The following is a 23,656-nucleotide window of genomic DNA, read 5'->3' as shown; positions in this document are numbered from 1 at the left end:
GGACTACACATAGGCCAGATGTGTCAAGAAATACGATTTTATTTTGGTTTTTATTATTTTCTTTTAGTATTTCGCCGCTTTGTGTATATAGCATGAGTTCAAATCAAGTTAGAATGTACTTGAAAATAACCATTAAAATATTATCGGAGCAAATTAGGAGTGAAACTCATATAGAAGATTTGGTGCGTAATCCTATGACATAAATATACTTCGGAAATAGAAGTGAAAATAGAAGCACATTTCCCTATGATGAGGACGCCCACCGCTCACAAATTGATTGATTTATATAATATTGTTGTGGAATGTATAGAAACTACTTTGGTAACATCACTATTGTCTGAAATCTTACAAGTGTGAACAGACCCTTAGAAAAACCAATCCTCAACACGAGGCAAGTTGTGCCCCAATCCACCTGTTTTATTACAATATCCAGACTATTTGACAAGTACAATGACATTAATGACATAAATGACCATTACTGAGAATTGCCCTGTGACCTCTAAATCCCATGGAGACCACTAAAATTTACTGTGACATACTGACCAACTTATCAGACAGAGATTTTTCAGACGATTGTATTTGATGTAAAAAAAGTGATTGATTAATGTTTTGCTAAATGTGTGATATGTATGTGATTGAATTAGAACTTAGTAGTAATTGTCGACAATGTGTTTAATTATTAAAGTTTAGGATAATATACATTTTATTGAACAAATATTTGTCATCGCAAGGTTGATTACCAAGATAAGTTTGAATTTATACTTGTCATATGATGATATCTATCAAGTTCGAAAGTACTTGTTTATTATTGTTCTTTTACAACATGAATATGGAAAGATATTCTCCAACAGGATAGGAGTGATAGTAATAATTGAGTTCTATGTTGATTGCTTCATTTGAAGTACATATTAGGCCTTCCTAGAGAAACTGTCATTTCTAGAGCGCACCTGTTAACTTTCCGCTAATTATCATGTTGATCAGATGCTAAGATTTATATAGCATACATATTTTTTCTTGTTATTACTGTTATTGCTTGAACTAATTTAGTGCTATAGTTAGAGTGAAATTAATCCGTATTCTTCGTTTAATTTGAAGGAATTTGTACTATGTAATTAATGAACATTGATTTAATAATATTTGCTTCAAGGTGCATAAGTCTGCACGAGTTATTGTATATAGTATCATTATTGGTTGATCAGTTGATTAATTTACTTGTGTGTTACTTTATTTCAATATATTTTGTTTTTTTTTAGTTGTGTGAATGTACCAGTATTCGATGTGTTAGTTATATCTTTAGTTTAAGTTGAAATTAGTTAAGATGTAGAATAAGTTTAATCCTCTTAGTATAAATAGTAAGTGTGAGAGAGAGAGTGAAAGTACAGTGGACAATCGAGATACACTATTCTGGTTTCACTCAATTTTCAAAATGAACTTTTGTAATCTATTTGTATACAATTTTTTTTCCCAAATGAGGAGAGGAGCCTCATTTTCCAAAGAAAGGGGATGTTATGTAGTATGTATTTAACTTCCTGTTATCCTTTCAGTCATTCACCTTCACTTGTTTACAAACTCCCCCAATGTCATCTAAGAATCCCCATACCCCCCAAGACCATTAAACTCCTTAACCTTGACCATAAAATGACCAACCCTCAGTGACGTCAGGTTACTTCATGGAAGAAGTATGACTCACACTTCCAGCCCCAGTCACTCGCACAGAGAATCACCACACCCCTTATACCAGAGAAAGTTTGATAGACAGTTACCTGTAGACCAATCAGATCGAGTTTAGAGATCACTCCCACCTTAAATTGTTACACCCCCTAAACTAATGATATAAATAAGACTTCTTGATTATTAGAAGAGAGAAGACCAACGATAGAATACTAGACACACACTGATCCTGACTGACTGACTTCAAGACTTAGACGTATATCCAGTATTAATTCAACTACACTTCGAATCTCAACCTGATACTTCTAAATTATTTTATATTCATCACCTGATATACTCTGGATCTTCATGTACTCCGAACTGTAGCTGAATATTGATGAATAAATACTTTGTGATATTGAACTGCTTAAGTTTCTTCAAGTTTCCTCATTACGCTTCCCATCAATAATCACCGAACCGATCCCAACACGACAAGAGAAAAAAGGTAAAATTAAGAATCTTTTTTTTTTGGGGGGGGGGCAGAGTGTAACTCATTGATTTAAGGAGGCGAAACACACTTGCAGTGGCGCAACAGGCGGGGAGGGGGGGGGGGGTCAGGGGGGAAGGCTGCATGCCCCCCTGGCGGATTTCACTGGGGAAAACAATTAAAAAAAACGGGAAAAGGAAAGGGAGGGAGAAAGAATTAGGGAAAGGGCCGGGGAGGAAAGGGAAAAGGGAAAGGAGGAAAAAGGAAAGGAAAAGGGAAAAATTGATAAGAAAACTAAATTGAAAACGGAAGGAAAGTGGGAAAGGGAACGAAAAAAGAACATAAATCATTGCGCAATAGCTAGGCCGGCCTTAGCATGATTAGTAAAAAAATAATAATAATGAATTAAGAGATGACAAAATGGCAAACAAAAGCGGGAAATGAAGGTAGATTGGAATTAGCCAAATGCTAAATTTGAAAACGAAGAAAAGGGACAAGAAAAAAAAAAGAACTTAAACTTAACACGACCGGGCTGCATGCTAGTCTACAACTGTAGACCCACATCTGCAGTGTGTGTATCACAGCTGATTCAAGGAGTCTGCATAGCAGACTAGGTCTACTAAATGGCTCGCTTCGCTCGCCCTTTCAGGCTGGTTTGCTTCGCAAACCAGCTGCAGATCCCACTTCACGAGCCATTCAGAGTCTGCACAGCAGACTAGCTGCATGCCGAGGATTGAAGAAAGACGGACTGCCTATACAACATTGTGTTATATATAAGCTTGCAAAATTTTATGCAATAACGGTCGCAATCAGGACAGAAATTCTTATAATTCCTTATAATTAGCAAATTAAGGCTTGAAACATCCTCTTAAAGTCTTAATCGTTATGCGGTATTGTCCCTATATACTATAGTACCTATATAGGTAAAGCTTTATGCTTGCAAGAGTTACTAGTAAAAAGTCTCTTAATGTTTACTTTGGCTAAGTCTCCAAAGGCTATACCTTGGGCTCTGCCCCAGACCCCATAGGGGCTCTTCAGATAACATTCAAAGGGCTCTATAAGCCCCCCACCCCTTCGTATGGACCCTTCCTATTAGATCAAGCTTTACGTTCAATAACAGGCGTATATACAGGCCGGGGGTGGCCGGGAGAGGTCTTGGTTCAACACCCAAGGGGAAATGAAAGAAAATATAGGAGACAACGTATAATGAAATGAATGTAAAACAATTATTGTTGAATATAACAGAAAAATCTATGGAATTAGAATTTGATTTCAAAAGGAATTTTTTTGGGCTCGCTTCCCTCGCTGGCAACTTTTTACAAATTTTCCCACAGCTATATGTTGTGCCCCCTCAAAAAATATTTGGTTCATTTACGCAACTGCGTTGAATTTTGTATAAAACTATATACCCGCGATTTGATTAAAAATAGCGGCAATCTATAGGGTTTATGGTTAAGGTAATGGCTTTGATATCAAGAGGTTCCGGGGGCTCCGCCCCAGATCCAGATCCGCACCGCATAGCACTGGCGTAAAGATGGAAGGGTTGGGCCACTCCCCCAAAAGTTCTAACTTAAATTACAACCAAAAACAAAAAAGAAATGGAGGAAAGAAAATGTAAGATGTGTTATTTGCTGAATATTATCTGTCAAAAATATCTCTCATGAAATGGTAATTTTTTTCTGGCTCGCTTCGCTCGCTTGGGACATAATAGCAGCTTTTTGGCACATGCGCCATCTGTGCCCCCCCTTTTTTTTACTCTTCACGCTACATGCCTCATAGAGCTTCGCCCACAATCATAAAAAAATAATTCTGTTCACAGTGGCGTGCAGGATATCATTTCAAAATCTTTCACAAAATTTGATTTTTGCAATAAAAATGTAATTTTTTTTGCCTGCTTGCAACTTTTTTTTAATTTCAAAATAGATTCTGCCCGATACGCCAAATCTGGCTCCCTCAAGATTTTTGCCTCATTACGCCATTACCATATATATCATTACATTATCATGATATGACCGGGAATTTTTTGGCTCTTGCCAAAAAAAAACGTGTTTCAGATTTGGATATAGGCCGATCATATCGCCCTTTGCGCTCTCATCATTTGGGAAGATATACCCATAATTTTCGTGATAACAAACAGCGTATATAATTTACTTTTATAATAATCAGCTCGAGCTTCAAGCTCGCTATAAACATGTTTATGATTATAAAAAGTGATTAGAATGTCCCGTTTTAAAGTTTAATTAAATCTTTAAAAATATATCAGCTCGTGCTTTGCGTTCGTATACTTTGTTCTTTATGAAAGAATACTTAAGCTGTCCTGTTTTCCATGTTAATATCAAAACTTTTGAACTCGCGCTTCGTGCTCGCATCAATTATATTTATTTATATATACCCATGCTCTTCATAATTACCGAAAGTGATTAGAATGTCCCGTCTATAAGATCTACATCTAAAAGAAATATCAGCTCATGTCTCGGGCTTGTATGGGTAATTAATGGAACGATTTAAAGGGACTGCATGCCCATTCAAAAAATTACAATGAGACAGTAATTTTATGTTAATACGAGTTCCCCTAGCCCCCCCCCCCGGTTCGGTGGTCCTGTATTATTGTCCTTTTAATAAAATCTCACCAACCAGAATGCGGGTGCGAAGCTCGAGCAGAATTCTTTTTTTAATTCCGGCATTCTATATTATAAGCACTTTTTGTAACCATTATAGATCTTACTAAACAATAATTGATGCGTGCGCGAAGCGCGAGCAGAAAATTGTTGACATTCCGACCTTAAAACACTTACTGAACAGTTTACATGATTACGTTTTTGATAAAAGATACGAGCTCAATTAAAGAGTGAGCTGAAATTTTTGGCGATTTGAACCTAAAAACGGGACATTTTTGGCGTTTTTTTTTTCATCTTTAACAGGATGGGTATTTGACAATAATGCGAATGCAAAGCGCTGAAAGTAACTGATATATCCCTATTTTTTTCAATGATCCCTTCCTTTGTTTTTCATTCACTTTTGTCCCTCCCTTCTCTTATCTTTTCTTCTCTCCTTTCCCTTTCCCCTCTTGTTCCCCCTTTGTTGTGTCGCTCCACAAAAACAATAACAAACAAAAACAACCCACTGCATGGATCACAGGTAATGCACAATACAAGCATGCACATAGCCCCCATACAGGCCTTATGGGTTGATATGCATGATGACCCGGGGAGCGTTTCATGAAAGGACTTGTCGGACGTTTTATCTGACAAGTCCCATTTGATCCGACAGTTACTATAGTAACAGTGCCTCTCAGCCAATCAGAATCAAGGAAAGATGTCAGATCTGACAACTTGTCAGACAAAAATGTTGATGAAACGGTCCCCTGGTCTTACAAAGAGTTACGATTGATCCAATCAATCACAACTATATGGAAAGCCATGCAGCAACGTCAACATCTAAACTCCATGTTTGTTCAAAATATTTTCTAGTTAGTGCACTTATATTCGATGTTTTCTTGACAATTCAGTATGCTTCTTTTTGTTTTCAAAGGACTCTGTGGGCATTTCCTGAAGAAAAAAAATGACATTGATGGATTTCCATATTTGATCGGATCAATCGTAACCTTTGCCAGACGGTGCCCATGCAGATAACCCATTATATTGCCCAGTGTACTCCCAATGTGGGGCCCTATAGGGGCCTATTATGTGTGCCATGTGTGATATGGCCCATATTCAGGGGCCGCGGAACGGTTTTCAAAGTGGGGGGGGGGGGGGCTGACCATGAAAAAAATCACAATCCTATGGTCATTTTTACGTTTTTGCACACGGTTTTGGAAAAAAGTGGGGAGGAGGCTGAAGGCCCCAAGCCCTCCCCCCGCTTCCGCGGCCCCTGATATTGGATTTGGATGCAAACTCTTTGTGGAGCAATGTGGGTTAACTCTAATCGTATTACCCCAATATTGTACCCAAAATAGTCCACGTTCTAGCTTTCTAAATTTGGCTTTGGTGCTATAAATCTTCCGGTCTGCATGCATGACCATGGGACAGCAGCCGTGATTAGCAAAACATATAAATAAATTGAGGTGCTCTACACAATTATTATGGCGTGCATGACAAAAAAGTCCAGAGATTACTGGGTTATCACTTTTTTTGGTGGTAGCTCTGCAAGTTTCAATTTTCATCATCTTTTGTCATTGACCTTCTCTCTGAGCCAGTCAGGTGCAAGGAGGTCAGTAGCTCTTATAACAGTCGGTGAAAATCTCGGATTATTTGTTTCATGACATGCCCCCCGAGGCCTATTTTAATAGGTCTATTCCATCATGGACCTATTACGTAATAGGTCCATGATTCCATAGAGATATATAGTCTATTCCCAACTCCACAATCCTATCCCTCCCTCACACCCCTCCCTCAGATCACCTACGGGGGAGGGGGCAGATTGACGTACACGTGTGCACTTCCGGGTTCGTGTTATTTTTGTTGTCGAAATATTAGCATCGCGAAGCGACTTGCGTGATTGAAGAAACTACAAGACTAGAGTACGATACTTTTTGTTTTCAAACAAATTAGGTCTTATTGGAAAGGTGTGAGACAATATTTAATAAGTTTATTGACAGAAGTTCAAGTACTTTTGTCGTTAACGTTGGATTACCAGATTAAGGTGGCCATAGCTTAGTTTTCTTTGACTCTGAGTGTTGTTGGTTTCTGCTGAATCCCCAATCTTCGTCTCTTCACGACAGCCGCTGGCCTCTGCTCCCTCTCCACCCCCGGGCCGTGGCCGTACCGACCAGAGCCGAGCTCCGTTGCTGTTGCTCAGCCTTGCCGTGACGTTGACGTGAGTTAATAATATATTAAATCAGACGGCACAGACAGATGGCCTTGTTTAAGCAATAATAAATAAGAAATAAAAAACAACATAAAAAGGAATTTTGTCCAGATATTCTAGTGTAAATGAAATGAGACATCATTGGTTACTCTCAGCTCCCATGGCTCCGGCACTCTGTCTCGTCTGTTATTTTTTTTCTAACATGATAAAAAAAAACAAGTTAAATTAAAAATAAAATTAAATAGGCCCTCAACCTTTTTTGAGGAATGAGGACTTTCTACCTTTTATTTTATTTTACTTTTTAAAAACTTCTTTTTTTTTGTTTCTCCTCCTACGTCTTAGTCTTCAATTTTAGGAACAACCTAAAAAAGGGTAACCCGGTTAGAATTTACCCTAGCTAGTCCCAGATCTAAACAAGAATCAGACTTCAGACAGAATAATTTAAAGCGCAATAGTCCTGATAGTGCAACTTGTCAATAGATCTAGGTCTAAAGCAAAAAGGCTCTAGCTAGAAAATTATATTTTGATGGGGGTGTGCCTCACGAAACCCTGAAATTAGGGTCGAAGGACCACAAGGGTAAAATACGGGGTGTTCCGCAAAATAGTACCTCAAATAACTTTTTGTATTTTCATACTCTCTTGAATTTTTGCAGGCCCTCGTGAGATGCAATGCCTTCTGCCAATCATCAACATGTTAACTATACAAGACTAAAGGAAGATAAGGATCTAGCAACTGTGCAGATCAAAGACAATGGTATGTAATGAAGAAAGTCATTGGAAATCATGAAAAATGATTGGACTGTACAGTGGGGTAGGGACTTAATGTGCAAAAGAAGTAACTTGGGGGAAAAATAGGTGGAAAGGAGAGGAGGAGGGAGATGAAAAAGAATAAAGAGAAAGAAGGAGAAGGGACAATTGAGTCGAGGGAGGAGAATGAGAAATAGAATGAGGAAAGTAAAAAGGGAGATGAAGAGGAAGAGGGAAAAGAATTAGAAAGTGGAGGAGGAAGAAAAAGAGTAGGAAATTCATCTGAATGGATCAAATACAGGAAAAGAGATTAAATTTAGGCAAAGATGGAGGTATGATTTAATTCTCTGATTTGTTCCTTTGCAATGTGTAATTTTCTTTTTAAACAAGTATTATATTTTTAAAATATTTCAAGTTCAAGTTCAATGTCTTTATTTCCATATCAGTAAAAAATCAAATTCATATTTACAACACATAACATTATAAATGCATTTCTAGTCATTAAATATTTACATACATAAAGAGAGCAGGAAAAAAAATGCATTTCATAATTCATGTACAATAATATAGTAGATGAGGAAAAAGGGGGGAACTAAAAAGCGAAGCTTGTGGGTTAAATGTTCCCCCCAGGAACAACAATTTAGTAGATTGTGTACACAAAGAAGATGATAAAAAAGTGTTTAAACAGAGTAACAAAGCAAAAACAAACACATCCACACCACACAGTCAATCACACGGGCATGGGGGGGGGGGGTATTTGTGCCTGGAACAAGTCACTCTAAAATTTGTGAATGAAAAAAAAAAAAATTATTAATTTTGTATAAATTCATAAATTATTTATATGAATTCCTAACAAACCTTCATTTGATTTGATTGAGTGAAATGATAAGTATTATATGTACCAGACACAGCTGGTTTGAGGCTGATTGTAAAAGGGTTCATGAGTAATGTGTAGTTCAATTTCTTTCTTGGTTTATATTCCTTCAGGAAATCCAAACAGAGGGAACTTTAGCAGTGCAATAGAAGCAGCAGGTAAGACATAATTCCTTCCCAGGGGTGGATCCAAGATTAAGTGGGTGTGTGTGTGTTTGGGGGGGGGGGTCCCCCAAAAAAAGAAATGACAAGCAAAACAAAAATTAATTTTAAAACATGTTAATCACAAATCAAACGGAACATTTCCAGTTCAACAAAAATCACAAGTAAAAAAAAGGTCATGAATAAGGGATCCCCTTGCCCTCCCCCCATTTCAATTTCATTTTTGATGTTAGTTAGACCTGGAAATACTACATGAATATTTGGATTATATGAACAGCTCAACGCCATTCAGAAATAGCTCTCAGGAAATTTCATGTCAGCTTCCAGTTTGTGGATTTGCAAATGTGAGGCTCATCGCTGCCTTAAAGATTCCTTCAATTTATAATCAAAACAACTCTATTCTTTCATATACTTGTAATACATGTACATTCATAGTTTACAAATAATCTTGCTGATATGACACGTTCCCTAAGATTTGAATCTAAACAAGTCCATTCTTTCTTTTACTTGCTTGATAACATTCACGGTTTTCAATTTACAAATAATCTTGATGATGCCATTGAGTTTTTTTCTTTCTTTCTTCCTCAGGATTTGGGAAGTTCCATGTCATCTTGCTTCTGGTTTGTGGTTGGGCAAACATGAGCGATGCTGTTGAGATCCTCAGCGTCTCCTATCTTCTCCCGAATGCCTCGAGGGACATGGAGATCAGTAGCCCCCAGAAAGGACTTCTTACATCAATCATCTTCATTGGTTAGTTCAGTAGACAGAAGAGGTGCTGGTCCAAAACCATTCTGAGTTCGTTGTGACCTAATTTTTATCACACATATCAGTGGAAAATTTTTATTCCTTTCCAATTGTATTCTTGAGCAAAATCTGTTTTGTCACATTTACATGTACATGTAAGTGGTTTTTTAGCAACCATAGATCTGCAGAACTATTTTCTGAAACATACTTTTTTTAAAGAATTTCCCATTTACCCAAAAGTTATTTCATCGATTGACAAAACCCCTTAGATGGATCTTCAAAAATAAAAATTAAAAAGATCAAATTATAGGGTGAAGAAATGTTCTCTTGATTGCAACCATTGGAATAGGCATTGTAAGCCTGAAGAGAATGAGAAAAGTATATAATAATAATAATATTCCGCATTTATATAGCGCTTAACACATCGGAACGACGTCTCTAAGCGCTTTACAGATATATTATTACCCCGGTCATCGGATTCTTGCATGCCCGCATACAATGTATGCACCTTCTCCACTCCCTGGGGAGCATTCCAACAAGAGTTCTAAGACTCAATTGCTAGGCATACTACATAGGCTTTCGCATCCTACCGGGTACCCATTTAACACCTGGGTGGAGAGTGGCAAATTGTGGATTGATGCCTTGCCAAAGGACGCTAGGTATATGTGGTATGCCTGTTTAATTGAATTTGAAAACTTAGTCTTGGGAACTGGGAATGCTCCCCAGGGAGTGGAGGTAGTGCCTTCATTGTTTGAATGTATAGGCAAGATGCCATGCCATCCTGTATGAACCTTATGCAATGATATCATTGCGACGCCATCTTTAGAGGCTGGAGCCATTGCCTTTCATGAATTGGTGATCTGTAGCTGGCGCATCTCTGACGACTCCTTTTTTATTTCTATATCCTCTGAGGAAAGGCACTATGAGATTATGATGTCACGTGCATTAAGCATTCTATAAAAGTGGAATATTATTATTGAAAGGAAGGATAAAAGCGGCATTTGTCTTCTCTTTTACGTTTCAGGTATGCTTGTTGGAGGATATTTCTGGGGGTCATTAGCCGATATCCAGGGGAGGCGTCAGATACTCATCTATTCCCTGGCTTGTAATGCGACCTTTGGGCTCTTGTCAAGTATATCATACAACTTCTGGCTATTTCTCACCATGCGATTCCTCAGTGGAGTTGGGTAAGTTTTTGTCATCATTGTTATCTTGAGACCTGTCTATAGTGACCACCGAAGGGAAACACAAAGCATGACCTTTATAAACAGGTGCCTTCCTGTAAAAGAGTGCCTCAAGGTCACTTGCATGTATAAAAACTAACATGTATTCACTTCACTTCAATTCAATTCTTTATTTATTTTCATTCATCTGTACTATGAAGTAATATCATAATATCATGTGGAGCGTTGCAGCCCAGGGGCGGTATTCTGAAAAACACGTGGACCAAGTGGTAACACCGCGCAGGTCATGAAATACGCAGTGCGCAACGTGCAACCCCCATACGCTGTGTTAGGGAGGAAGATAACACGAAATTTGGTATTCTGAAAATGGTGTTAGCAAAAATTTTGTTCAAAGATAACACGAACATTTAACACTGCCCTAAGGAGAGGTTAAGTTGGGGAAGACGACGGCTGCACTTTTACTAGCAGACGGAAATGTCGATAACAACATAGACCGGCATATAGCTGGCAGAACTACCTTTCTGTCCACTAACAATGATTTAACATCAATTTCTTTGTCTGGAACTAACTGTGAGAGTACCCTTTAAATGCATCTTTAATTTGGATTATTACAAAAAATCATTATCATATATGCTCATATGTTTACTTTTTGCCATATCGTTAAAATTAAAGACAAAAAGGAGGGAAATAAAATTGAAAACGTCTAAAAAAAAGCAGTACAGCAATTCAAAATCTCTCCCACCAATTTGATAATATCTCTATGTCTAGATAAATGTTTCTTAAAGTGCATGCTTTTTTAATTTTGCATTGCACATCTATTTTTCAAGTTTTCAAAAATATTTGGGGGCAAATGGATATGTTTTCTCCCATATTTTCATAGGGTATAATCTCCCCCTGCCACCATCGATCGAGGTCTCTTTATTCTGTTATAATTTCGTACTATCTGAAATATTCCATTCTTAATTGCCACAATCACCCGTCCCCTACGAGCTCTAACTTTTATTTAGCTGTTATGCGCTTACAAAATGATGTCACAATGCAGCTTGCTTCGTGTCACCGCCCGTACAATGATTTTTCCCCTAAAAATTGTGCGCGATCTTTTCTTTAACAGCGCATTTGATTGGATTAAATAGATGCAGAGTGGGAGGAGCTGAAGATAACACGAAATGAGATAACACGGTTTTCAGAATACCGATTTGGGGATATGTTAGGGGCGTGTTAAATCAGAGAGATAACACGATATTTAGCACGAAAGTTAACACGATTTTCAGAATACCGCCCCAGTGGATTAGTCTTCTGACTTCTGAGGGTCGTGGGTTCGAATCTCAGCCGTGGTGTAATTTCCTTCAGCAAGAAATTTATCCACATTGTGCTGCACTCAACCCAGGTGAGGTGAATGGGTACCCGGCAGGATCAATTCCTTGAATGCACTGAGTGCTGAAAGGCAGCTCGAGCTAAAACCAGTGTAATAATAATGATAATAATAAACATCGCACCTTGGAATAGATTATTTCTATATAGATGGTGCTATATAAATGCCTATTATTGTTATTATTACAAACAAATTAACGGATTGACATATTAAAGAAAAGCAGTATAGAATAATAAGATCAGTATACTTGATAAAGAAATAGATCAGTGACTTCCATAGACAGATTCTTTGGCACATACTGTAATCTCCATTTATTGGAATCAGTTGAGTGGTCAATAGCAAGGCAGAGGTGGTCACTAACACAGTTTTTTTCTAATTATTATTTTTATTGCTTTTATTATTGTAAGTTTTTTAGTAGTAATTGTACAACTTCGATGGGGACACTAGTGATATGGTGAAAATTGTAGCTGATATGATATTGGTAATGATAAGGATATAAAAAATGATGATAATGATGGTAACAGTGATTTTGATGGTAAACCCAAGGTAAGGAGACTCCATGGAAAGATTAACATCATTGATTGTACTATTACTGTTTTCTGAACAATTCACGAGGCTTCTCTTTGTTTTCAAAGGACAAAATAGCAAATATCCAAAAGAAAAAATTATGACATTAATGGATTTCCATATACAGTACTTGAGATTGATCGGATCAATCGTAACTCTTTGTAAGACGGGGCCCAGAAGTGAATTCTGTGCTGTTTGAATGAGGAGTGAACATCGTGGTCATTGTCTTGCCTGCATAGCAGAGCGAGACTATAGGCGCCGCTTTTCCGACGGCGGCGGCGGCGTCAACATCAAATCTTAACCTAAGGTTAAGTTTTTGAAATGACATCATAACTTAGAAAGTCTATGGACCTAGTTCATGAAACTTGGACATAAGGTTAATCAAGTATTAGTGAACATCCTGCCTGAGGTTCAGGTCACATGACCAAGGTCAAAGGTCATTTAGGGTCAATGAACTTTGGCCAAGTTGGGGTTATTTGTTGAATTACCATCATAACTTTGAAAATGTATAGATCTAGTTCATGAAACTTGGACATTAGGTTAATTAAGTCCCACTGAATATCCTGTGCGAGTTTCAGGTCACATGACCATGGTCAATGGTCATTTAAGGTCAATGAACTTTGGCCGTGTTGGGGGTATTTGTTAAATTACCATGCTAACTCTGAGAGTTTACGGATCTAGTTCATAAAACTTGGACATAAGAGTAATCAAGTATCACTGAACATCCTGTACGAGTTTCAGGTCACATGACCATGGTCAAAGGTCATTAAAGGTCAATGAACTTTGGCCGTGTTGGGGGTATTTGTTGAATTACCATCGTAACTCTGAAAGTTTATGGATCTAGTTCATAAAAAACTTGGGATATAAGAGTAATCAAGTATCACTGAACATCTCCTGTGAGTTTCAGGTCACAAAACCAAGGTCAAAGGTCAGTCAAGGTCAATAAACTTAGGCCATGTTGGGGTAATTGTTGAATTGCCATCATAACTTTGAAAGTTTATGGATAGAGTTAATGAAATGTGGACATGGGTGTAGTTGACAAGTCTTAAGTCACCGTTCAAATGTCATTTATGGTCAATGAACGTGGTATTATGTCATTATATGAATGGTGTTTTTGTGAATGATTATTTTATAGTAGTTTTCAAAGTTAGCACTGCTGCGATATTAAAATCGCGTAATGCAGGCGAGACTGCCAGAGGCGTTCCACTTGTTTTCATATTGACTCTGATTTTTCCTATCTCTCTATGCAGTGTTGGTGGCTCCATTCCAGTCATATTCTGTTACTTCAGTGAGTTCCAGCCGTCACGGCACCGCGGAGCCATGGTCAGTTGCCTCGCTACGTTCTGGATGGCTGGTAACATTGTGACTGCTGCCCTCGCTTGGGCTGTCATACCCAGGGATTCCCTGCTGGCCAGTTTGGAGAGCTGGAGAGTCTTTGTGGCCCTTTGTTGCATCCCAGCTGCATCCTCGGTCCTAGCTTTCTTGCTCATGCCTGAAAGTCCTAAATATTTGCTAGAGGTAGAGATTTCTTTTCCTTCATATGTTCATGGAATATTTATAATTGTGTATTTAGCAGTCACCTCTAACATAAGCACATAATAACTGATGTAGTTTTCAATGTGCATTGCAATTTTGAATAAACAAAATAAAAATATGCAATATAAATGTTAGTATCCCATCAATTTAGCAAATAACCCTATAAGCAAATGTTATTATAAAAAGACAGTAAAATAGTGTTAGAGTTCATACATGTAGATGTCTTTGTAATACACAATGACTCTTATTCTGAATTAATTGGATGAAGCCCATTTTGATGAGATTCTATGAATATGTAAGTGCAGAATATGTGATATAGTAGCAGTATGATAAAGTATATTAATGTTTTGAGTATATATTGAATGAAAATGTGAACACCTGTTTTCACTCAGACACCCTTGTGCAGCCTCTAGTGGAATTAGAAAAAGAAATGAATGATTGACAATGTTTATTTACTGATGATATTTTATGAATCTATTTTTATTACAGAGAGGAGAGGAATCAAAAGCTTTGAATGTAATAAAAGATATGTATATGCAGAACAAAGGAGTATCGAATGCAGATAGTTATCCAGTGAGTATCCTATTGACAGTAACTGTTACAATTTTCTTGATAATCTAGAGTTAGTTGAAGCCTTAGATAACATATCAGACATTTATTTATGAAATATCAAATGGTGTTTATGCCTACTTCTACATCTAATCACTACACCATAGTACATGTATCTGCCCACGATATGTGGTCGCCAGTGTTTTTGAGTCATCACCCCGTCCCGTTGTCATTCTCGCACCATCTACAGTCGTTTGATTGATCAACTTCAAGCTTAGTCCAAGTATGGATATAAGAGGGAAAATCTGGGATCATGAGGCCGAAGGTCACAAAGAGCAATATTTACCCCAGACTGTATTGTTCTCATGAAAATTAAAGAACCTTTTGAGGGTTCAACTTCAAACTTGGCTCATGTACTTATCAGGGGCTCCGGAATGGTTTTGAAAGTGAGGGGACTGACCATGCAAAAATCCACAATCAGATGACAATTTTTACGTTTTTGTACATGATTTTGGTAAAAAGTGGTTGAAGCCCCCCAAGGTGCCCCCCCCGGTTCCGCGGCCCCTGCATATATGTGAGTCGTGACAATAATGACCCAGGGGGGGGTCATTTCTATATTGAAGAATGGACAGCATCTGCGATTGATGAGTGATGATGAATTGAGTCGTTTTTGGGAGTCATGATGTCAAAGGTAAAAAGTCGCAGAGGTCATTAAGGTCATTTTATACATTGAAATATCTGGTTCTCGCAATGACTGCATAACAGTGTAAGTGATCAATCTCAAACCTGGTTTATGTTTGCATACTGGAGGTATTGTGATCTGAATGAAACTCGATTAATGAATATGAATAAAAAGACTAGTCTAAAGAATGTATTATGTCTTCAACCGTTGTATTTTCAGATTCGTTATTTAATAGCATCGAGCAAGGAAGAGAAACAGATGTTGAGGAATGATGTCAAGCGAGGGGGCTATTGCGATCAGACGTCGTCCCTCTTCCGAGCCACCTGCGATCTGTTCCAGGGTCCGCTGGCAAGACCTCTCATCTCTATGCTCGTCATTATATTTAGTCTCTCTTTTGGGTAAGGATCCTTATTAATATACAAATAATAGGTTATTTGCTGCTTGGTCTATACCTGACTTGACAACTTTACATTTCGTCTCATCCCACATGGTCTAATCTTAGATCATCTGCAACCAAATTATCTACTAACCTGTCTCTTATTGCCAGTTAGGCTATGCTCAATTTGTCTAATATCCACCTGGTGAGCGTTTCATGAAAGGACTTGTCAGACGTTTTATCCGACAAGTCCTGTTTTATCCGACAGTTACCATAGTAACAATGCTTCTCAGCCAATCAGAATCAAGGAAAGATGTCAGATCTGACAACTTGTCGGATAGAAATGTTGATGAAACGCTCCCCTGGGGACCGTTTCATGAACATTTTTGTCTGACAAGTAGTCAGATCTGACATCTTTCCTTGATTCTGATTGGCTGAGAGGCACTGTTACTATAGTAACTGTCGGATCAAATGGGACTTGTCAGATAAAATGTCCGACAAGTCCTTTCATGAAACGCTCCCCTGGGGGCCGTTTCATGAAAGGACTTGTCGGACGCTTTATCCGACAAGTCCCATTTTATCCGACAGTTACCATAGGGACAGTGCCTCTCTGCCAATCAAAATCATGGAAAGATGTCAGATCTGACAACTTGTCGGATGAAAATATTGATGAAACGCTCCCCTGGTCTAACACCACATAGTCTATTTGGTAAGATGAGCTGTTTATGAAACACAATGTCATTTGACAAAGCAAAAAAGTGATTGGTGGATGAAGCAGAATTCAGACCATCTGGGCATTAGTCTAAATGACAATTAGACTTTAATTACCATGAGTGGCTTTAGCTACTTTGTGTTGTTGGTCAACAACTTTTGCTTAGATAGCACACACCGCGAGTGAGCAATAAAAAAATGAAAGGAATAGTTCAATGAATGACTGCAGGGAAGAATGATGCTTAATCAATCGAACAGTAAGTAAGATCCCAGGGAAGTGTTTAAATGAGGTTTGTAATCACTTTGAGAGATAAACATGTTGATTAAAGAATAGCGGTGAATATACTGTTACATGTATCGACAAATCTCTCGGGATTGTCATGAAGGAGCGATGTCACAAAACATGTGTAAATCGTGTGCATGTGCTATGAAACATCAACATTATATGAATTGCTGTATATTGTTATTTTTCTCTTAAGGTATTATGGTCTATGGATGTGGTTACCAGAGTTATTCAAGAGAGTAGAGATGGGTGGCTCGGCTTGCAGTGATCTTAAGAAATTAGTTACAGCGCCCTCTATAAATGCAGAAGATAATATCTACAAGGATGGTTTTTATACAGCACTCTCCAACCTTCCTGGGAATCTGGTATCCATCTTTCTCATGGATCGGCTAGGAAGGAAGTTCCTCCTAAGTAAGTATAATAGCGAGGTTTTGATTTCATAACCCAGCTCGTGACATAGAATCTTCTCTCGCTTAAAGGGGGATCCAACATAACTAATGAAATGAAAGTGTGTCAAGATGAAAATAAGAGAAACAGATTGGAGAAGATTTGAAAGAAATTGTAAAAGGGAAAAGATAGTTTAAGAATGTTTTAAAAATAAGATAAATAACTATGTGCACTTCAAGCTGGAAACTTCACGAGTAGATTATGACCAATGTAAAGGACAACCCTAATTGGAATTTTGTTATTTCTCCTAACGCATATTGTCACATTCCCTCATAAAATAATTATGATTCTGAGTATGGTCCTTGGAACGGATCAAAGCGACCATAGCGTGATGAAAAAAAAAGAATCAGGTTCTTTCTTATTGTGCTCAAGAAGAGCAAAATGCTGTGCTTTGAATGAAAATGTGAGTGTAAAAAGTTCAAGTTCAATTTATTTATTTCCAATTAAAAATCACAATATGAAAATTCATGAAAACACATAATTGAGCAAATGTGAACCATATTCTTGTACATGTATTACAAAAGTCTTCCATATAAAATATATATGTATACAAAAAGATGAGGTCATCATCATAGCACATACCCACTAAACATTATAATCTGACTGCCTAAGTTTAATTAATTTTTCTGTTTTTTTTTTTTGCAGCCTCTAGTCTCTTGGTTTCCGGTCTCTGTGTATTCTTCATATGGTTCCTGGAGACAAGGGCGCAGGTCCTTGCCATGTCTATTATATTTGGCGCCATCTCCGTTATATCATGGAACAGTCTCAGTGTGCTTAGCGTAGAACTGTACCCTACTGTTTACAGGTAAGGAAGTCATTTAAAGGGAAATTCAACCGGATGGGGGGGTTCATGAAAGTAGATGGCTTCGACTCAGATGTCGGCTCTGACAATGTCTGTGAAAACCCTGGTTTTGATTGGCTTAGAAGCACTGGTCCCACATGGAATCTGTCAGAGCTGTCGATGTAATCAGCGCTGACAACTTTCATGAAATACCCCTGTGGTTAGTAGAATTAGTAATGTGAAAGCAGAAAAATAAGGAAAATGTAATGATGAAGGCTTGAAAAAAGTCGGACAAGAAGTTAGGAGATCAATGTAGTTTGAAAATTTCAGTTGCAAATTTGCAATGAATAAATCAGTTTTTATTATTTTCTTTTGCATGAAAGAGACTATCAATCAGTCACAATGTTCGAACCAATTACAAGTCTTATGATTGATTTTAAAACTTAGGTTGACTAACAATTGATTGCAAGTTTTGATTACAAAGTTCCAATTGATAGCAAGAATTATGATTGATTTTAATACTCAAAATTTGCTTGCGATAGATCACAAGCATCGAGGTTGATTTTTTTTCCCTTATAGGAGTATAACATTAGGAGTGTAGGGTGTTCAATCACAATGTTCCAATTAATTGCAAGACATATGATTCATTTTCGCTAAGATTTTAAAAGTCACTTTCATCTCTTTGCCTTTACAGGAGAGAAACATTATGAGTGCACGGTGTCTATTCACAAAATTACAGTTAATTGCAAGACTTATCATTGATTGAACTAAGATTGATTTTAGAAGTCACTTTCATCTCTCTGCCTTTACAAGAGTACTGTACAAGGTGTCTAGTTACAAAATACAAGACTTATGATTGGATTGATGTTATTTGAGATTGATTTTAATTTCATCTCTTGCCTTTACAGGAGTACAGCATTAGGAGTGCAGGGTATCCTCAACCGGACGGGGGCCATCTTGGGCAGTCTAATGTTTGGAATCCTGATAGACCTTCACTGCGCTGTTCCGATGATCCTCATCGCATTCATGCTCGCCCTGGGGGGTTTCACTGCCTTCACCTTGCCAAATACGACAAAGATTGAGCTCAAATAAGCTTTCCTGTAACATGTTTGAATTAAGCTAACATAAGCTTTAAAGTGGTCTCTTAGGCCCATTTGTGAATCTGGTGTAACTTAATCGTAGTCTAATGAAATATGTAGCTTTTTTATGGAAAGCCAGGTATGAGGCAGATCATTTGAGTTGATATTCAATTTAACAGCACTATTGATACCCAAGCAGTTGAAAATTGGCATATATTTTAAAATAATGTCTATGGCCTGAGATACACATACGTTGAAAGTGGACTGAGGCCGGCCCCTGACACGCCACAGCATATATATATAAGCTCACTATTTTTTATTGCTGGACTGGAATAAGGCAATGTGAGTCCCGCAATTACCCCCTAGGAGGCTTAACCACTAAACTAGAAATAGCGAACAATAGTTATTGCTAACGAACAATCTGTTGACATGAAAAGACAGGCGATAAGGATAAAGAATCTCAGAGTGGTTTCAGTCTACTTCTAGTGTATATGTATCACCACAAAATTGCAGGCTTCAAGGCGCCTCCAAAGCTGGCGTCCAAGGCTGCCTCAAACCCGACACATGTGTTTCGTGGGCCTTAGATTGCTTGGCAAATGTACAGGCCAAACAATGATGAATATTGTTAGAAAATTACTTTTCATGGAATTTATATTTCGTGGATAGATGGATTTTCTGTACGATTTTCCCCCTTCTTTTTTGAATGAAACAAAAAGACATCAGTGTAGACTTATTAATTAACCTAGCTCATGTCGATAAGCTTTGGAGCGCATAGAGACGTTATAATTATAATGTGATATGTGCTATACAAGAACTGTTTATTATTATTATTATTAATAAATATAATTATTACTACACTTGGCTTGCCATACAAACAGCTGAATGAAAGATGCCCTGGGCCCTGTTGTATAAGAGTTAATATTACGGTAACTTTGCCATCCAGTGGTAACGCTGATCAACAGCAAATTAAAATTAAGGATACCATGAAAGATACCATTGCATGGTAAAGTTACCATAATGGTAACCTTTATGCAACGGGGTCCTGGTTAGATTGCTAACTTGGTAAATAAATTTGGAAAAAAAATGACTTATATTCTCATAACCTTGGAAAATCAACCCTATGTCAACTCAGACCTCACTTCTATGAAGTGCCACTTGACATCATATCCATCAATGGGTATTATTTTAATCATGTGATGAGAAATTGTCCCCCAACACCCCCCCCCCCTCCCTCACTGCCCCCGATTATTCATATTTTTATATTGTACTCTATTCCAAGTGCAATTATACTCTTGTTATTTGTATATTAATCAAGAACAACTGTTAACATTTCAAGTACTTTTTGTGTCATTGTCATATTTTTAATTGATTTGAAAGAGTACTCGCGTAGCTCTGAAAATGTGATTGGATTGGTAATTTGTGGTTGATTTTATATGTCTTGTTCATTGATTTAATTATTTTAAAGAGGTATTTTGTGTTACTTACTCTTGATTGATATTATAAATGTGTAATTTAATGAATTGAAAATCATAAAGAAACAGATAAATGGTGCAAAGACCAACTGATATTTGTCTTTGTGTATAAATCATGTCTGATCAAAAATGAATAACAAACTGATTTGTACAGTATGTTAAAACAATGATGGGTTGAAATATTTTTTTAAACTGTTTTATCAAATTTATTTCTAAAACCTTGCCAAAGTCAAACTTATTCAAGTGAAAAATGTTGCACTCATCTGTTATAAGTTACAACTGCTGTCAACTGGTCTACTCTGCCATGTGCAGGGGCGGATCCAGGATTTTCCAAAATGGGGGGCACATTTTTCGGAGGAAAAACTTGATAAGTAAAAAAAAAAAAAGGGTTTTAACCAAAAAATTAAGGATATCGCGTCCCGGAAAAAAAAAGTCTTCACTTTTAAAAGGGGGGGGGGGGGCACACTTCTGTTTTAATAGCATTTTTACATTACAAATTTTAATTTTACTTCTCAAAAGGGGAGGGGGGCATGGGCCGGCTTTGTTCCCCCCCTGGATCCGCCAGTGGCCATGTGGACTTCTCCAACGTGGTCTAATCCTAGTGTGTCTACAACTCATTCATCTACTAAGCATTTGGTCTAATTGCCTTTGGCAATCACCATTTTGTCTAATTACCGGTTAAACTGTACCCATTTCATCCAATATCCACTTGTTCTAACACCTCTTAGTCTGTATAGCTAGATGAACTGTTTATAATAATAATAATATACAAAATTTATTGAGCGCTTTATACAAAAGTTTCAAAGCGCTAAGAAAGAAGTGGGGAAAATACAAGATATCTCAGAAAAAGAAAAACAAAGGAACTGAAGGTGAAAACACCATTACGAAAAATTAATTATACGTACAAATAAAGAGATAATCAGTGAATACACAACTTAAATATAACGGGTCGATAATCATGTATGTAAATTCAAATAATCCTAATAACTAAGCTCACAATCCGACTTAAAAAATCTGAACACAATATGATAATGCAAATTAACTAAGGGGGATAATTTCATACAGAACACAAAAGAAGCGAAAAATAGGCAAGTGAAACTTATTAAAAGAGGTGGGTTTTAAGGAGGGACTTAAACAGTTCTAACGATGATGCCTCATGTAAATTAATGGGGAGATTGTTCCAGAGCTTCGGGGCAATAACTGAGAAGGATCTGTCACCGTAGTTGGTTTTAGTTCTTATGAACCAAGTTTTCATTTGACAAAGTGAAAAAAGTCAGTGATAAATAGACCAAATAGAAATTAGACCATCTGCGCATTATACTAAAACAGAATTAGACTGAGTGGGTATTAGACCAAATTAAGTTTAAACCAAATGGCCCATATTCTAAAGTCGGGTTTAAATTAGGCAATGGTCTAACTCTGTGCTAGGAATATGGGGAGCCAAAAATTCAAAAATTCTGTTTCTATTGTATATTTCTAATGTTTAATATTTTGCTTTCATAATGAAGAAAAGTACTTATTTATCTTTCCCAGACAATTATGAACAATTTGGATGTCATATGAGTTAATAAATTGAATGTGTACTGTTTGGGATTTGTGCCCCAATTGGCTCTCCATAGTTAAACCACAACTTTAAACCAGGGTTTAATTTAAACCCGAGTTCAGAATATGGGCCAATGTGTTTATTCCCTGTGGTATTAGACTATCAGAGAACTAGGCCAAGTGAGTATGAAATTGAACCAGTCTTGCTTGGCAAAGTAATAGCGGTCAATCTTCCTGTAGTGGCATCAGTGTATCTTTATCAATATTGGTTTATCTGCACAGGTAGTGTAATATTATACAGGTAAAAGAAAGTAATTGCAGAAAACAATTATTTCATGAGAAAGCGTTTAAAACCAAATTTAATTACCACCATATTATCATAGATCTAGATCTGGTACATTGAAATGGACTTATCTTTGTGAAATATTAGCTGAAAACCGATAATTCCGATGATAACTAACAAAGAAAGGCATATGTTGGACAGTGCTTGGAAAAATACCAGACATTTTAATGAATTCTGTGTTTATTTTGCTCATTTCTCAGCAATTTCACAATGTTTCCCAGAGTCAATTGGCACATATTTTTTTATTTACACATACAAACACTTGGGTGGTAATTTTATTGGATTCTGTTTGAACTCATTTTGAGATTGTTACCACAACTGGTATTTTATTTTTTAAGTGGAAAATAACAGTCACTATAGAAGAGATCTAAAGAGATCTAAAAAAAGATTGTGTTTCATGTCTGTTCAACTTTTTCCTGTCTGTACTCTATTGTATATGTACATTATTTAACTTTTCTTTTTCAATATTTTGGGGATGTATTCTAAAGACTGCTATTTTCTGCCAGTATTATATTATTTATATTCATGCATTGAGTTAATGTAACAATCTCAATTTATCATTAAAACAATGATTATATTCTGTCATTTTTTAGGCTTGTGTATTGTATTCATAATGTAAGAGAGAGAGGGATAAAGAGAGAGAGAGAGAGAGAGAGGAAGAGAGAAAACGGTTGGGAGAGCAAAATTTGGGGAGGGGTGCTGCACATTCAGTATATTAACAATCAATATTTTTAGTTCCAATATAATATGCCTTTTTTTTCTAATGCTAGGCCTATATGTTTGTCATATAGATTAAATCATACTTGGCAGTTTATCAGGATAAATGCAGAGGCAGGTACGTGCAGAAAGAGCCTTTCTTAATCAAATTAATTTAAGTTGAAATGTTATTTGACCTATCTTTCATGTATAAGAAAGGAAAAGAGAGTGTGTGACGTAATGTACCACTGGCCAATCTTACCAGGATTTGTAATAAAACTATATTTTCTTATTTTACATCTAAGGCCTACTTTCAAGGCCCTATTTCATTAATTTTCTTTATTGTTGGGGTGAATTTTGGCCTTCAAATCGATAAATATTGATATGTGCCCCCCCCCCTCAACACAGATGAATTCATGATGCAAAATTAAAAAAAAATAATAATAAAAAAAAAAAAATATATATATATGCATATATTTATATAATAAAGTATGAGGTGCATATAAGAGAAAAGTAAAAGCCAGCCTGGATGGATAGGAAAAGTGCCTGGCACTTCCCCTAGACATC

At 37.0% G+C, this 23,656-nt stretch overlaps 1 protein-coding gene across 1 annotated transcript; it reads left to right on the top strand.

Annotated features, from left to right (window-relative positions):
• Positions 1–6,596: 6,596 nt before the first annotated feature.
• On the top strand, positions 6,597–22,982 carry LOC129268235 (synaptic vesicle glycoprotein 2B-like). The gene is made up of 11 exons (XM_064104764.1): positions 6,597–6,952; positions 7,597–7,697; positions 8,678–8,722; positions 9,314–9,475; positions 10,494–10,656; positions 13,843–14,110; positions 14,618–14,701; positions 15,579–15,757; positions 16,926–17,140; positions 17,822–17,981; positions 18,866–22,982. The coding sequence occupies exons 2-11, from the start codon at positions 7,613–7,615 to the stop codon at positions 19,047–19,049; spliced, it is 1,545 nt and encodes a 514-aa protein (XP_063960834.1). The 5' UTR covers positions 6,597–6,952; positions 7,597–7,612; the 3' UTR covers positions 19,050–22,982.
• The last annotated feature ends 674 nt before the right edge of the window (positions 22,983–23,656 follow it).

The sequence above is a fragment of the Lytechinus pictus genome, chromosome 9 (assembly GCF_037042905.1).
Source record: "Lytechinus pictus isolate F3 Inbred chromosome 9, Lp3.0, whole genome shotgun sequence".
NCBI classification, from domain to species: domain Eukaryota; kingdom Metazoa; phylum Echinodermata; class Echinoidea; order Temnopleuroida; family Toxopneustidae; genus Lytechinus; species Lytechinus pictus.
This window is presented reverse-complemented; position numbering and strand designations above follow the sequence as displayed.

What these genes read in the sequence shown, in the direction of transcription:
- LOC129268235 (XM_064104764.1), top strand. Translation starts at nt 7,613, where the DNA reads ATGCCTTCTGCCAATCATCAACATGTTAACTATACAAGACTAAAGGAA. An exon ending in TGTGCAGATCAAAGACAATG is followed by an intron (nt 7,698 to 8,677) that starts GTATGTAATGAA and finishes ATATTCCTTCAG; the next exon opens with GAAATCCAAACAGAGGGAAC. An exon ending in GTCCTAAATATTTGCTAGAG is followed by an intron (nt 14,111 to 14,617) that starts GTAGAGATTTCT and finishes TTTTTATTACAG; the next exon opens with AGAGGAGAGGAATCAAAAGC.